Source organism: Zingiber officinale, chromosome 1B (genome assembly GCF_018446385.1).
Source record: "Zingiber officinale cultivar Zhangliang chromosome 1B, Zo_v1.1, whole genome shotgun sequence".
NCBI classification, from domain to species: Eukaryota; Viridiplantae; Streptophyta; class Magnoliopsida; order Zingiberales; family Zingiberaceae; genus Zingiber; species Zingiber officinale.
The window spans coordinates 29,016,240-29,033,582 of NC_055986.1; the positions used below are offsets into that span (position 1 = coordinate 29,016,240).

The 17,343-nt window shown below is 40.8% G+C and overlaps 1 protein-coding gene across 1 annotated transcript in view; it reads right to left on the reverse strand.

Moving 5' to 3' along the window:
* The window catches only part of LOC122054249 (protein EMBRYO SAC DEVELOPMENT ARREST 30-like), a 29,390-nt gene that overhangs the window by 7,581 nt on the left and 4,466 nt on the right, over positions 1-17,343 (reverse strand). The window contains exons 8-10 of the mRNA XM_042616057.1: positions 17,114-17,204; positions 16,874-17,002; positions 14,968-15,521 (exon numbers count right to left, since the gene is read on the reverse strand). Of these exons, the coding sequence (XP_042471991.1) occupies positions 14,968-15,521; positions 16,874-17,002; positions 17,114-17,204 (774 nt within the window). The remainder of the gene's footprint in view (positions 1-14,967; positions 15,522-16,873; positions 17,003-17,113; positions 17,205-17,343) is intronic.

A 17,343-nucleotide genomic window follows, 5' to 3' on the forward strand; every position in this document is an offset into this window, starting at 1 on the left:
ACCTGCAAGGAAGTCGGGCCGGGAAGGGGTTCCCGGCGACGACCCTCCGACGCTCAAGTCAGGCAAAGCTCAACCAGAAAGTGGCTTCAAGAATCGTAGAATGCATCCATCCGGTGAAGGATGAGGGCCTTTATATAGAGCAGTGGAGAAGCGAGTGCACACATACAGATTACCTGACCCCATACTGCTACAGTCCAAGCATGTCTTAGATGGGACAGCGGAACCCCCTGTCGTAAGATTTGGGGTATGGCCTAAACGTAGAACATGCCCGCTGTAAGAGAAAGAGGTCCCTTGTCCTTTTGCCTTTATTCCCTGCCGGACGTCCGGCCGGCCGGCCTCCACCGACATCCGGCCGGACATATATGGTGGTTTACTTGGGAAATTCTCAATCATGTGCTTCATGGGGACTGCTAGCAGTAGGCTACCTCATGTTTTCGGCCGAGCATGCCATCCGCTCGGCTCTGTGATATTATCCGATGAGCGTCGGAACCCTGACTCTCGCCAGGGTGCCTTTAACCATCAACTTGATGTTGATACAGTCTGACCTGGATGTTGTTTTGCTGTTGACACTGATTTAAGTTTGTATCAGATATTTAACTCAGATTAATTACTAATCTAGGTTGACTAGGTTGACCTGATTGAGAAAGTCCTAACTGGGATGTTAGGCAGTTGGAAAGTCCTGGTGAGTGAAGCCAGGTGAAAACCCTAGTGAGTGAAGCTAGGTGAAAGTCCTGGTGAGTGAAGCCAGGCAAGGGAAATCCAGATGGGTCAAGGTTGACCAGACATCTGGTGAAAGTCAGGGAGCTTGGCGTGGGAAAAGTCAAGTATGGAGACTTGGCACGAGTGGTCGAGAGGGCTCGGTGGCTCGTTCTCCGGACGAAGTCGGAGAGGGCTCGGTAGCTCGTTCTCGGACCAGGTCGAGGGGCTCGGTAGCTCGTTCTCAAGACCAATCCTAATATCACATGGCGTTGGATCGGTCGGACCGATCCGTGGGATGATTGCCCGACGCATGCACCGATCGGTGAAACTATGCTGATCGGTGCGGCGATCGATCGAAACACTCATCGAGTGTGATCGATCAGAAACACCGAGCTCATCGAGTGTAATCTGATCGATGCAGACCGATCGAGACGATGTCGCGAGAAGGAAAAGGCGTTGGATCGGTCCGTGGACGATCCATAATCCGATCGGTCTCCGGACCGATCAGGTCATATCTGATCGGTCTTGAGACCGATCGGTGGCGATCTCGAGTGCGAGGAACCGCTCGTTAAGCCTCGATCGTCCGCACCGATCAGGCATACTGATCGGTCTTCACGGACCGATCGACATCAATCAGACCTCACTGTCTGCACACACTGTCAGTTTCTGCTGATTTCTGATTCGTTTCTGATGCGTCTGATCTAACATCTGCTTGTGAGCTTTTTGAGTAACAGGTTGCAGGTACCATGGTGATGCTTGAATTCAAATCAATGACTATCAAAGGAATAAAACAAAATGGTTTTTCCACTGGTTATCGCTGCAAATTGTGCAAAAGAAGCGTCAACGTTCACTGGCTGCAATCAGCTTGACTCTTCCTTATTGGTTCGAGCTCAGAGACACCAGTGAAGACCAAGGATGGTATTGGTGTGAGCTCAGATAATCAGATGAGGAAGAAGCGTGATTGGCGACGCCTGGTTCGGCGACAGTGATACGCTACTGGTTGACGTGATTCGATGCAGTGGTTTGGCTCTGGCTGAAGACAGCAAGAGAGTAGAGAAATAAGAAGGAGGTAGAAGAGAGGTTTGGCAAGAATTCTTTCTTTTGTAGCAAACTCTCTGTCGACGTTCAAGCAAGGGTGTTCTGTGAAGCTTTTGGCTGTGAATCTACTTCTTCTTCACTCTCTGCATTCATTGTGGCTGTAAGTTGATTGTGCATTCATTGTAGCCACAAAATTCTGTAAGTCTAAGTCTTGTGCTTCATTCTAAATCTGTTTTGAGACTTTGTGGGAGGTTTCTCCACCGAGAAGGAGAAATACTTAGCCGGAATCTGTCCGAGGGTTGATCTACCGAAAGATCAAGGGATCGTCCACCTTACGGACACGCCGAGGATTAGGGGCAAGTTATCCCCGAACCTCGTACATCATTGTGTTAGTGGTGGTGTGTTTTCTTCTTTGCATAAGTGTTTGTTTTGATTATTTCCGCTGCGCTAACAAATCTCTGTGTAGAAATTTTGTTTTTGTTTTTAAGAGGCTATTCACCCCCCTTTAGCCATCTAAGATCCCAACAAGTGGTATCAGAGCCTGGTGCTCTTCATTTCGGCTTAACAACCCAAAGAGCTAAACAATGGCCATGAAGGAGGGATTCAACACCAACCGTCCACCCTATTTCGAGGGAGCAGATTTCCAATACTGGAAAAGCCGCATGGAGTATTACCTCAAAATCGATATCTCCATGTGGTTTTCCGTCAAGGAGGGTTTTACACCACCAAAAGATGAAGAAGGTAAGGAACTTGATTCGTCAAGGTAGTCTACCGAACAACTCCGCAAAGCACAAGCCGATGCCAAGGCTATGGTCACCTTGCAATGTGGAATCGCCAAGGACCAACTCGTCAAGGTAGGTCTGTTCTCGAGTGCAAGAGACCTATGGAATAAACTCATCGAGCTCCAAGAGGGAACTCGAGATTCTCGGATTGCCAAGAGGGACCTATTCTTGAATCAGCTTCAAAATCTAACCATGAAGGACAGTGAAACGGTAAGTGAACTTCATGGGAGATTCAAGGAGATCATCAACGGTCTACACTCTGTGGACGAACGAGTGGAGAATCGCGATCTAGTAAGGTATGCTCTAAAAGCTTTTCCTAGGAATGCCTTGTGGTCATCTATGGTAGATGCCTACAAGGTATCCAAGGATCTTTCCATTGTTAAATTAGATGAATTTCTCTGTGAGATGGAACTTCATGAGCTTGCTAACAAAGGTCAAAAAGAGAAGGGTATTGCTTTGTTTGCAGGACCAAAGAGCAAGGATGGAAGAAGGAAGAAGGAAAAGAAGAAAGAAAAGGAGATTTCCTCATCCACCTCTTCCTCAGAATCCGATGATGAAAGTGGATCATCATCAAGTGAGATGGCGAATTTCGTAAGAAGAATCATGAGAAGGAGCAGGAGATACAAAGGAAAAGGTAAACCTAGTGAACAAAATATTGACAAAACTAATGTTACATGTTATGAGTGTAGCAAAAAGGGACACTATCGAAGTGAGTGTCCAAAACTTAAGAAGAAGGAGGAACGAGCCAAAAAGAAGGAGGAAAGAGCCAAGAAGAAGAAGGCTCTCAAGGCCACTTGGGATGAGTCCTCATCAAGCTCATCGGAGGAAGAAGAGAAGATGGAAAAGAGCACACGACAATTAGCACTCATGGCAAGGGAGGTTTCGGACTCCGGAAGTGAGGGAGATTCGAGCGACGCCTCAACCGCGGCTTCATCATCGTCGGATGATGAAGAGGTAACCTCTTCTCATATAGAAAAGTGTTATAAGACTATCACTCATTTATCTACATTGCTTAAAAAGTCAAAAACAGAAAATAAATTGTTAAAAGAAGAAGTAAAAACCTTAAGGACCCTTAGGGAAGATGAGGTCGATGACCTACATCTAGAAGTCCTTGAGGATGAGAACAAGGCTTTAAAGGGTGAGGTTGAGAAACTCAAGAAAATGCTTGAGAAGTTCTCAACTAGCTCTAAGACTCTAGACATGATTCTAAATGCCCAAAGGGCAGTCTACAACAAGGCCGGGCTAGGGTATCAACCCAAGGAGTCGAGTTTCATTTCTCTAATGTCTAGAACTCAAGATAGTAGATTACATGTTTCTAGGGCTCATGGAACTAGGAAAGGTATGACCAAGGCATGGGTTCCTAGGTCTTTCGTTGTAGAAGCATTAGGTCCCAAGATTTGGGTACCTAAAACCTCTATCTTCCGTGTCTTGTAGGCATTGGTCGAGGGGGAGCATCTATCAACTTGGTTTGTTGATAGTGGATGCTCCAAGCACATGATCACTGTTTACAACCATTCAAAACAAAAGTAGAGGTAATGTGTCTTTTGGTAATAATGGTAGCCTTAAGGTTGTAGGAGTTGGAGACATTCATATATCCGAATGTCTCCATATCAAGAATGTCCTTCTAGTCAAGGGGATGACTTTTAATCTCCTAAGTGTCAGTCAATTGTGTGATACGGGTTACACAATTGAATTTCATTCAAGTCAATGTTTGGTTAAACACATTGACACACTTGACACGGTACTAGTAGGCACAAGGGTTGATAATATTTATCAAGTATCGTTTAAAAGTGCTACTAATGCTTTGATTAAGTGTTTCATGTCAAAAGAAGAAGAGTCTTGGCTATGGCATAGAAGGTTGGCACATATAGAACATTCGGAAGTTGGCCAACAAAGGACTAGTACGAGGCTTACCAAGCATCAAGTACCAAAAGAACAAACTATGTGATGCATGTCAAATGGGTAAGCAAACAAAAGCACCTCATAAAGGTAAAAGCACTGTGAGTACATCTACTGCCTTAGACTTATTACATATGGACTTGTTTGATTGTAACAATGTTATTTCATTGAATGGTAGTAGATATTGTTTAGTAATTATTGATGATTTTACTAGATACACATGGACTTTCTTTTTGAAAACTAAGGATCAAACCATAGATATTTTTATTTCTTTTTGTAGAAGAACTGAAAATGAAAAATCAACAACAATTAAAACCATTAGAAGTGATCATGGTGGTGAATTTCAAAACCATAGGTTCTTAGAATTTTGTCAAGCAAAAGGGTATAGACATGAGTTCTCAACTCCAAGGACCCCACAGCAAAATGGGGTTGTGGAGAGAAAGAACCGAGTCTTGCAAGAGGCTGCACGAAGCATGCTTAATGAGTACTCACTACCGAGTTACTTGTGGGCTGAAGCTGTAAATACAGCGTGCTATGTGCAAAACCGAATATTGATACATAGGTTTTTAGGAAAGACCCCCCATGAACTTTGGTTTGGGAGACCCCCTACAATTAAACATCTTAGGGTGTTTGGTTGTAAGGTGTTTATCTTGAACACAAAGGATCATCTTGGGAAGTTCACGGCTAAGGCTGATGAAGGGATACTGGTCGGGTACTCTCTCACCAGCAAAGCCTATCGAGTCTACAACAATAGGACTAAATTGATTGAAGAGTCCTCAGATGTAGCGTTTGAAGAAATCCCCAACTCAAATGATCAATCAAGGGATGTAGGAGAAATTCAATTTGAACTTAGAAATCTAAGTTTGAATGATCAAAATGAAGAAAGAGTCGAGGTTGACTCTGATGACGATGAGCAAAGGCAACAAAGGGCTCCGGTTGATCCCTTGCCCGATATTGAGTCCTTGCCTGTGCCTAGTGAGACCATTCATGAGGCACCACCAACACCAAGACAATCTAGGATAACCACTAGTCATCCCCAAGACCAAATTGTGGGAGATATCCAACAAGGGGTTAGGACTAGGTCATTCTTTAGAAATGAGTCTAATGAAGTCGCATTGATTTCAGAGATTGAACCAAGACTAGTTGATGAAGCATTGCACGATCCTGATTGGATCATAGCTATGCAAGACGAATTAGGTCAATTTGAAAGGAGCCAAGTGTGGGACTTGGTTCCTAGACCGAAAAAGACCACCATTATTGGAACTAAATGGGTCTTCAAAAATAAGTTAAATCAAAAGGGAGAAGTTGTAAGAAACAAGGCAAGACTTGTAGCCAAGGGCTATAGTCAAGTCGAAGGTCTCGATTATGATGAGACTTATGCTCCCGTGGCACGATTAGAGTCCATTCGTTTGATGCTAGCTTTTGCTGCACATAGAGGTTTCAAACTCTATCAAATGGATGTTAAATCTGCCTTCTTAAATGGTTTTATTAAAGAAGAAGTCTATGTTGAACAACCACCGGGGTTTGTGAATACCGAAGCTCCAAACCACGTGTACAAGCTCAAGAAAGCACTTTATGGGCTTAAACAAGCACCACGAGCTTGGTACGAAAGGTTGTCAACATATTTACTAGAAAAGGGTTTTGTGAGAGGCCAAATAGACCCAACACTATTTCTGCGTAGAGATGGTGAAAGTATATGTCGATGACATAATTTGTGGCTCAAATAACAAGGGCTATTTGAATGAATTTATTTCTCACATGGAGAGTGAGTTTGAGATGAGTCTAGTAGGAGAATTGACATTCTTCCTTGGGCTTGAAATCAAACAAACTCGAGATGACATTTATGTCCATCAGACGAAATACACTCAAGAGATGCTCAAGAAATTCAACATGAGTGACTCTAAGGAAGTGTCCACTCCAATGGCGACAAACACTCGCCTTGACAATGATGAGAGTGGAAAACCAATTGATCTAACGCAATATAGAAGCATGATTGGTAGTCTTATATCTCATAGTCGTGGACATACTCTTTCTTTGTGGGCGTATGCGCTAAATGTCAAGTCCGTGCGGAATCTCATTTAATCGCAGCTAAGAGAATATAGATACCTTAAGGGATTCGAGTAGTCTATGGTACCCTCGTGCGAGTCTTTTGACTTGATAGGCTATCCGATTTCGATTATAGTGCAATTGGATCGGAAAAGCACTAGTGGGGTTGCGATTCTTAGGTTCATCATTAGTTAGTTGGTCAGTCGGAGCAACATTGTGTTACTCTCTCCACGACCGAGGCCGAATATATTGCCGTGTGTATCACAGTTGTTATGGATGATACACACCCTAGAGGATTATGGACTATCTTATAAGGGTGTACAAGTGCAATGTGACAACATTAGCACGATCAACCTAACTAAAAATCCAGTCCATCATTCGAGGACCAAACACATTGAAGTGCGTCATCACTTCATAAGAGATCACGTAGCTAGGGGAGACATTGCACTCACATATGTTGAGTCAAAGTCAAACCTAGCTGATATTTTCACCAAACCCCTTCCGGAGAATGAATTTAGTCATTTAAGGAGGGAGTTGGGAATGTGTTTGGCTCCTTAGGTCATTAGAACTTCACCATGATCAATAAGGACTAGTAAAATGACAAGAGTAATTGGGACAATAATTTGGGCAACTTGGGAACATCTCACACAAACTATAAGGTTTAACAAAATATTTTTGTTTGCTAGAAATGGGGTGAGATGCTAGGAACAACCAAATTATTCAAAATGTATCATGCATCTCTTGAATAATTAGGTTGAAGAGACATTAATTGAGTATGGGAAACACCATTACATAATTCATGTGTAATTGGTTCCTAGATCTTACTCATATATTCCAACCAAGGAAACTTGGTTGGGCCTTTGCCTAGATTTGATCTGATTTTGATTAATGGGTTGTTTGATATGGTTGTTCATGATTTTGAATGAAAAATAAGACAGGCTATTGAAGTAATTCTAGCATTTTGAATATATTTTGACAAACTTGAAACTGTACATAACAAAGTGAAAAATTTCAATTTTCAGGCCTTAAGTTGTTTGTTTTCTAATGTCTGCAACCTTAAGGCTATAAACAAGTTCAGACCATAACTTTTAGGTAAGAGTTATGCTTGTAGATCCTCCATGTTCTAGGCTCTGAACTTGGAAGTTTTCCTAGAGAAACTTCCACGAATTATCGAACACGAGTTACTGAAATTACTATTTTCAGTTACTGAAATTACGGGCGATACTAGTATCAGACACTGATCGGTCTACGGACCGATCAGGTCAGCCTGGAACGCTCGAGCCCGCTACTGATCCCTTTCTGATCGGTCTACAGACCGATCAGAGAGTTCCCTGATCGGTCCGGAGACCGATCAGATCAATTCGGCATATAAGCCACTGATCGTCTCCTGATCGGTCCGTGATGTTCCTGGATCGGTCCAGGGACCGATCAGGAGGCTTCGATACCTTCTGATCGGACAACCGTCCGATCATTTCTTCACTGTACACCCATCTAAACCCTTAAAACCTCCCGATCCCTTCTTTTCCTCATTCACGCGAAACCCTAGCCGACTCTTCCCACCAGTTCACCCTTTCTCTTCTCTTTGCACGCCGGTTCTAGCCCTCCGAAGCTCTAGCCAAGAGTTCAATGGCACCAAGGTAACTCCTATTTCTCTAGAACTTTGGCATTTCGATTTCATTTCTCACATATCTGTGGCTTTGTGTTTCGGGTGGCTCCTGTGCTCTTCTTTTTCCCATTGTGTCCCATTAGAAAGAAACCAGTAGGTGAGGGTACTTCCAAGTCCAAAGATAAATCCAAAGCTCCTGCTCCCTCTCGACCTCAACCGTCCAGTTCGGGGAGATTCCCCAACCAACAGTTTGAAAAATCCTTTAAGGAAAGGACCTTCAAGTTGCTCCCATGTAGATCAGTCGATAAAAACTACATGAATGAGTTTTGTCCAGCGATTACGGAGACCTATAAACTTGATTCCTTGGTATATTTAGAGAGGGAAATCAACCTTGACTTAGTTTCTGAATTCTATAACAACCTTCATCAGACTATTGATGGTAGTTATAGATCAAGAGTGGCTAAGCAAAACGTTGATTTCAGCTTAATTGCCTTCTTTAGTTATTTAGGCTGTCGTATGTGTTCGGGGACGGTGTTCTCATTCTATCCTTCTTTGCCTGAACCCGTGCCTCATCCTCTTGATGTCTCATCTGACTCGATTTATGAGTACTTCTTTGGACATCCGAGACCGGATGGATTAGATGAGTTAGATGTCGATTTTCCTACATTTGCAGCTCTTGGCCTTTCTGCTCCTGATTACATTCTTTTCAAAATTGTCACAAACTGTCTTCTACCTATTACCTCTAAACCATTGGCAGAGATTCGACCGTATCATTGTCTGATGCTTTATGGGTTGCGTAGGCGTCTTGACTTTGATGTCATGTCGAGTGTCTATACTTCTATCATATCCCATAGCGAGCCAAGCGGTTACACCATCTATATGCCTTATGGGCATATAATTCTTGAGACCCCGGGTATTGATGTCTCTAAGGGAGGATAGTAAAGATGGTTAGGCAGATTGTCGACTTGGGAAGCGTCGTTTTCCAAGTCTGGAATCTTAGGACAGGCTGGGCGGTTAGGTGGAAGGATGGGAGGGCACTAGGTGAGTTACCTCGACGACAGGTTGCTCCTCCTCCTGCTGGCGGCGATGGAGAGGCGATCGATCTGCTGGATCGCCGAAGCCGCTTTGGCGATGAGATGATATCTGGATGACTGCGTATGGATAGACCCGGTACGATGACTGATTGACCGATGATATCTTGCGATCATCGGTGGTGACACGGCGGTTGCTACTCGGATGGATGGCACGCTACCCGCCTCCGCAGTCTTATCCAGCGTGCCGCCTCAGGATTTCACTCCTCCTGCCGATGATGGTGATGTTCCTCGGTGTGAGGATATTGATTGATCTGTTTGTTTGTTTATACGTATTTTGGATAGTTATTGTGTCTGACCGGATGTTTGCTGTTTTCATATATTTATGCTACTCGATTTTATATTTGCTTGCTCTTTATTATGCTTCATTTTCTATGTTTTATACCATGATTTGATTGTATCTTATGTCTTTCTTATTGTCGTATTGTGACCTTAGAGGGAACTCTAGGTCGATTAAGAGAAAGCGATGGGTTAAGGGGAGCCCTTTGAGTTTTGTCACCTCATTTGCACCTTTTGGTGTTTGTGAAGGGAGAGGATACTAAGTTTAGAAATGTATGAAAGCTTGATTTTGGGGAGAGGATAACGGAAGGATCTTGATTCCCGTCGTTGACTTGGTGGTGTATCCGTCTTGGGGAGGATCCCGATTTCCCTAAAATTATGGGTATATGAGCATTTCGATCTAAACTTAAATCGTGTTGTCAAACAACAAAAGGGGAGATTGTTGATACCGACTGTTGTTTTGCTGTTGACACTGATTTAAGTTTGTATCGGATATTTAACTCAGATTAATTACTAATTTAGGTTGACTAGGTTGACCTGATTGAGAAAGTCCTAACTGGATGTTAGGCGGTTGGAAAGTCCTGGTGAGAAGCGGTGAAAACCTAGTGAGTGAAGCTAGGTGAAAGTCACAGTGAGTGAAGTCGAGGCGAGGAAAGGATGGGTCGAGGTTGACGGCATCAGTGAAAAGTCAGCAGGGAGCTCGTGGGAAAAGTCAAGTATGGAGACTTGGCACGGAGTGGTCGAGAGGGCTCGGCTCGTTCTCTGGACCGGACGAAGTCGGAGAGGGCTCGGTAGCTCGTTCTCGGGACTAGGTCGAGAGGGCTCGGTGGCTCGTTCTCAAGACCATAATACCTTAGGCGTTGGGATCGGAATGCATCGATCCTGATTGCACGATCGGTGCGGGCCGATCTGGTGAAACTATGTTCTTGATCGGTGCGGCGCCGATCGGCTGATAACTGCACCTGGGTGTGTCGATCGATGCGAGCCGATCGAAACTCGATAGCCTCTGATCTGATCGATGCAGACCGATCGAGGAGATGTCGCGAGAAGGAAAAGCGGTGGATCGGTCCGTGGACGATCCGATAAACTCTGATCGGTCTCCGGACCGATCAGATTAGGTCTTGATCCAGGTGACGATCTCGGAGTGCGAGGAACCGCACTCATTAAGCCCTGATCGATGCGGGCCGATCAAGCCGCTGATCGGTCTTCACCGTCGATCGGACATCAATCGAGGTGTGGATCGGTCCACCACACTGTCTGCACACACTGTCGGGTTCTGCTGATTTCTGATTCGTTTCTGATGCGTCTGATCTAACATCTGCTTGTGAGCTTTTTGAGTAACAGGTTGCAGGTACCATGGTGATGCTTGAATTCAAATCAATGACTATCAAAGGAATAAAACAAAATGGTTTTTCCACTGGTTATCGCTGCAAATTGTGTAAAAGAAGCGTCAACGTTTACTGGCTGCCAAGGATGGTATTAGTGTGAGCTCAGATAATCAGATGAGGAAGAAGCGTGATTGGCGACGCCTGGTTCGGCGACAGTGATACGCTACTGGTTGACGTGATTCGATGCAGTGGTTTGGCTCTGGCTGAAGACAGCAAGAGAGTAGAGAAATAAGAAGGAGGTAGAAGAGAGGTTTGGCAAGAATTCTTTCTTTTGTAGCAAACTCTCTGTCGACGTTCAAGCAAGGGTGTTCTGTGAAGCTTTTGGCTGTGAATCTACTTCTTCTTCACTCTTTGCATTCATTGTGGCTGTAAGTTGATTGTGCATTCATTGTAGTCACAAAATTCTGTAAGTCTAAGTCTTGTGCTTCATTCTAAATCTGTTTTGAGACTTTGTGGGAGGTTTCTCCACCGAGAAGGAGAAATACTTAGCCGGAATCTGTCCGAGGGTTGATCTACCGAAAGATCAAGGGATCGTCCACCTTACGGACACGCCGAGGAGTAGGGGCAAGTTATCCCCGAACCTCGTACATCATTGTGTTAGTGGTGGTGTGTTTTCTTCTTTGCATAAGTGTTTGTTTTGATTATTTCCGCTGCGCTAACAAATCTCTGTGTAGAAATTTTGTTTTTGTTTTTAAGAGGCTATTCACCCCCCTCTAGCCATCTAAGATCCCAACACTAGACACCGGCCGGTCGGGCTGTTGACCCATCTCTCTCCGGCCGGCCGCCTGTCCTTTTGACTCTCACGTGGCGTTGATTCCACAGAACGGGGTCCCCTGCTCTTACCGCCGGATCAGCTAAACTTAAATTCTATATATTTTGTCTTTAATCTATTAAGCTTAAAACTTTTCCTTGTTTTCCGCCAAGATTCTAGTTTAGTATTTACTCCTTCACGTGTTTCATCTACCAAAATAATATTATCTGCAAACAGCATGTACCACGATACTGTGTCTTGAATGTGCGCAGTGAGTTCGTTCATAATTAGTGTAAAAAGATAGGGATTTAGAGCTGATCTTGATATAACCCGAAATGCTTCAATTACTCCGCCTGAAGTCTTTACTCTGGTCGTTACATCCTCGTACATATCCTTAATTAGTTCAATATATGTTACGCTAACACCTCTCTTTTCTAGAATTCTCTATATAATTTCTCTTGAGATTCTATCATAAGCTTTTTCTAAGTCAATGAATATCATGTATAGATCTTGTTTTTGCTCCCGATATTTTTCAATTAATTGTTTAAGAAGATGTATAACTTTTATTGTCGACCTTCCAGGCATGAACCCAAATTGATTTTCGGTCGGTCTCTTTCCTTAATCTTTTTTCTATTACATTTTCCAAAAGTTTCATAGATGACTCATTAGTTTAATACCCTTATAGTTTGCACAATTTTGTACAACTTCCTTGTTCTTATATAAGGGAACTAGAGTACTTATCCTCTATTGATCAAACTTTTTTTCGTTTTCAATATCATGTTAAATAATTTTGTAAGCTATTCAATACCGTGTTTCCCTAGGCACTTCCATACCTCTATCGGAATATCATCTGGTCCAACGTTTTTTCCATTGTGCATCTCATTTAAAGTTTGTTTTACTTCTGAAGTTTGAGTTCTACGATAAAAATTAAAATTTCTATGCTCATTTGACCTACTTAAATTACCCAAGTTAATTATTTAAACCTTCATTAAAAAGTTGATGAAAATACCTCTTCTATCGCTCTTTTATTTCTCCATCGTTTACTAATACCCTATTACATTCATCTTTAATACATTTTATTTGACTAAAATCTTTTGTTTTCCTTTCTCTCACTTTAGCTATTCTATAAATATCTCTTTCCCCTTCTTTTGTATCCAATTTTTTATATAATCATTCAAAAGTTTCATTTTTTATTTTACTCACTACTTTCTTAACTTCTTTCTTGGCTATTGTATATTTTTTTAAGTTTTCCTCGTTCTTACAAATATATAATTCCTTATAAACTATTCGTTTTTCCTTCACTTTCTCTTGTACTTTCTCATTCCACCAGCAGTGCATGTCCCTTTGACTTATCGAGTACATTCTTGTTACTATTTTCAACTTTAATATTATCTTATCTCATGTCATATTCGAGTTGCCAAGTATTTCTCTTAATACTTGTACTTCTACCCTCTCCTTAAATATACTTTGTTTTCGATCCTTTAACTTTCTCCATTCAATTTTTGGAGTCGTGCACATTTTTCTTCTATTGATACTATGCTTGAGACGCATAACCAACACTATTAACCTATATTGGATAGTATTTACAAATCTTTTTATCTTTCTTCCTAACATTCAAAAAGTCAATTTACAACTTATTATTCTCACTTTTGAATGTGACTTCTTCTCTTTTCTTGAAAAATATATTAGTTAGTATAAGATTATATGTTATCATAAAATCTAATATAATCTTATCTTCTTCATGTTTTTGTTCCAAACTCATAACCCTCATTTACCCTATCATATTCCTCAATTTTCACTCCTACATGTCCCATTTAAATCTCCTATTAAAATCATATCGGTTGGCAGAATGTTTTGTAATAGTTCATCTAAGTCGTTCAAAAACCTAAATTTAGAGTATTTATCTAATCCTACTTGAGGTACATATATGTTAATTACATTAATAGTTTCTTTCGCCACAATTATCATAAGAGTTATAATTCTATCCCCTTTTTATCGACAACAATACCTTCTCTATTTCTTGTTTTACTTCTTTCCAAGTACCATAACTTAAAACCCGAGTTCTCTATCATCTTTGCCTTCTCGCCTACCTATTTTGTCTCTTGTACACACAAAATACTAATTCTTCTTCTAATCATCATATCTACTATCTCCATTGATTTACCAGTGAGTTCCTATATTCCATGTTCCAAATCTTAGATTATTAGTTTTCCTATCATATTTGTTCTTATTCAACCTATGGTGTGAGAACTCTTGCCTATTTAACACTACACTCAAGTTCTCATGAAGATGTACTAGTCCTTGCTGAGACGTTACAGTCAGACCCTGTAACGTGAATTCTTGTATATTTAGCACTACACCCGAGTTCTGGAGATATAGCGATCCTTGCCGAGACGTTACAGTCGGATCCGGTAACACGTTCCTTCCAGGGAACAACCTAACATTAGCACAATAGTTTAATGGATCCATTCATTGAATATTTGTCATAGTTTTAACGTTGGCTGATAACCTAACGCAACCCTCCTCCTTTATCTGGGTTTGGGACCAGTCATGGCTGGTTGTCATTGGCGGAGTTGCAAGCATGATTTATCATCTACCATTTAATTTTTCTAATAATATTTTTATTTTTTAGTAATAATTCCACACATCTAACTTATCATTTTCTTCACTGCTACATTAACTTCTGGTAAATATTTCCTAACCGTTCAATGCTCACTTTCTATCTCATAAAGTATTGTCAATTTCAGTAGTTTCATGAAGTTTTATATCTGCATAATAGAAACACAATAATGCAAGATTCCAAAAATTCCTTTCAAAATATTTAACTACTCTTGCATAGACTTCCTATCTATCAAATATTAACTATTCCTTCACTTGTTTTCAATACTAAACCTACATATATTCAATATTAGTTCTACATAATCTAAAAACTATATTATTTTAAAAAAATTCTCTCCACATTGAATATGGTTATTTTATTTGCAATCATTAATTATCATTTATATTCACATTAATATTTGGGTTGAAGAGAAATATATTTTGCAAAACTAGGCATGCTTTATTGTGTGGTGAATTCTACTAATGAAATCTTGACTGATATTTGTTAATCAAGATGTTTTTTTAATATTTTTTTGCAATTAGTTTCTCTAAATTTAAATTTAATTAATATCTCAACGGTGCAGTTTGATTTTTAAAAGTAAACAACATAAATGGAAGGATCTTAAAGAGTAAAACTCATGTGAACTTTGAACCTCAGTCCTACTAAAAAGTTCATTAGTAGTAATGTAAAATAAATAAATAAATAAGAGCTTCACAACAGCACTAAACTATCATGCATGTCCTTGTTTTCCAATTCACACAAGTAACAAATCAGTATCGAAGAAATTACCTATTAGGACGATAGGTTACTCCGGATGCTGTTTGGTATACTCGGTGACCCATCACTAAACTTGAAAAATCAGGCCAACCACTACCATCATTGTTAAACCCAGGAAAAAATGCATCGGCTTCAACAGAAACATAATAATCAAGTGCATCCCAGATTAACCTGTGTGCTTGGTTCCTCAAATCCATAGGTAAAGGATCTGGCTCTGTATCAGTCTCTGCAACCCAACCATACCAACCCTCCTTTTCATGCTGATAAAAGGGCCTTGCGGGAGGTGGAGGGAGAGGTCGTGGCCAGGGCCCAACCTTTTTCCACTCCTCAATAAGTTGTTTCTCACTCTTCACAAGAGGAAGCTGAGGAATATTTGAAGGGAGAGGATATTCAGGACCAATCAAGTTTGACAACTCTTTCTTACTACACAAGAAAGTACGATCTACTAAGTTCATATACATAGCTCGTAAAGGAACTAAAATCCTCTGCCCTCCAAATATCTCAGAACCAGCCAAGTAGATTATAGTATTTGCAGGATAACCCATTGCACGAAGAATAAGTCCAACCTGCAGAAAAGCAACCTAAAATTTAAATGAAGAAATATAAAAGAAATCATCACTCACAAGTAGACAGAATATTATAGAAATTAAACAAAACAACATCTAGATATAGTAGAGTTATTCATAGTTCAAAGTAAAACTTAAAGCATCTTCATTGAAACCAACCGAGAGTAAGAAAATCAATATAAGATATTAGTAGGGGAAATTTTTATTTTTTTATTAAGTGCCCTAACCCTAAACATACAACTGACTAATAGATAGTACTTTTTTTTACCTCAGTAAAGGAAATATCCAAAATTGTGTCACTTGGAATAAAGTCTAGGTAATAGCAATTCATGATAGTCCAAATAAAACCACCACACGAAATGAAATAAATCAAATGCACTAGGAAGGTTTATTGTGCTGGTCCAAATCTGTGGCATACAAAGTTATATCATTCAAAGTGAGAAAGTGTACCATCTTATTGCAAATGGAGGATAACAATGCCCATCGAGAATGACAGATCCACAAGAGAGATCAAGCTAAAGATGCGCAATTTGTGCATGTATTTACATTGTTGCAAAGGTAATTACGCTAACCCCAAGCGCCCCTCACGGCTCGTCCCCAAATTATGTGAAGGGAGGTAAATCATGGGATCGGCTTATAACCGACCGCCAAGTGACTAGGGGTGGCAGGAGTTTTTCCTATGCATGTATTTACATGGTGGCAAAAGACGAATACGCTCGCCCCCAGCACCCCCGCCAACCCGTCCCAAGGCCAACATGGAGGAGGTAAATCACGGACGGCTACTAGCCTTTGAAATAGTGACTAGCACATAAAGGAGGTATTTACCTCGGCTTTGCCGAGATTCAAACCCCAGACCTCATTGTGACAACACCTCATGTGTTAGCTACTAGACCGTCCCGTGGAGACATGTATTTACATGTGTGCATGCATGTGAGAGATAGAGAGAGGAAACAACTTGTTGTTATTGTACTTTCAGAACCTCTTACATTCTCTAGCTATTGCACTTTGAAATATTCTTAGAAAAAAAACATTTTAAGGCAATTGAGTGGGAAATTTAAATTTCGTAAGTGAGCAGAAATGCAACCAATATGTGAATAACAAAATATTAAATCTTCTTTTGGAAGCTGGAAGACCTTGGTCAGCCATGATTTATTAATGTAGAAACATTAGACTCTTGAACTTTGACATAAAGGCAATGAAACTTAAGTAGGCATGCTAAAGATGACCTTGAACTTTTTGTAGGGAGGTAGAGAACCATAAAGTACTTCTCAAAACACTTTCAAAATGAGATATATTTTGGTTTTCTAACCCTTTCAAAATGAGATACACTTCAAATGATTGAGTACAGTTACCTCTTTGGGCATGAGAGGACATGAACCATTTCGTTTTTGAGCAAATGAATCAGCAACAAGATCATTAGCAATCACTCCTTGATTTATCAACTGCTTCCTAGTATACTGGATAAGTTCAGTATGAACATCCTGGCCAAAGAGTGTTAAAACGCAGCATGTTAAATAACCGAGAAATTAGGTAAATGGTGAATGATATTTGAAAACAGAAAAACAAAATTTTACTATATCACTATTCCAAACCTGGAAAAGTTCAGCGCAGCCATGGAATGCTAGAACATCCCTCATAAGTCCTGGGTGATAAGATAGATAAGGACTGCCAGTTGCTCGTAACCTGCAGTTGAATTCAATTTCATATCAACTGTATTTAAATGCACTCAAATACTAACAGCTGGCATTTCAAACTGTAAAATGTTCAGCAAAAGACAAATCCACTTCAAAAGTTTTGATGAAGAATAGACATTATCTCATAA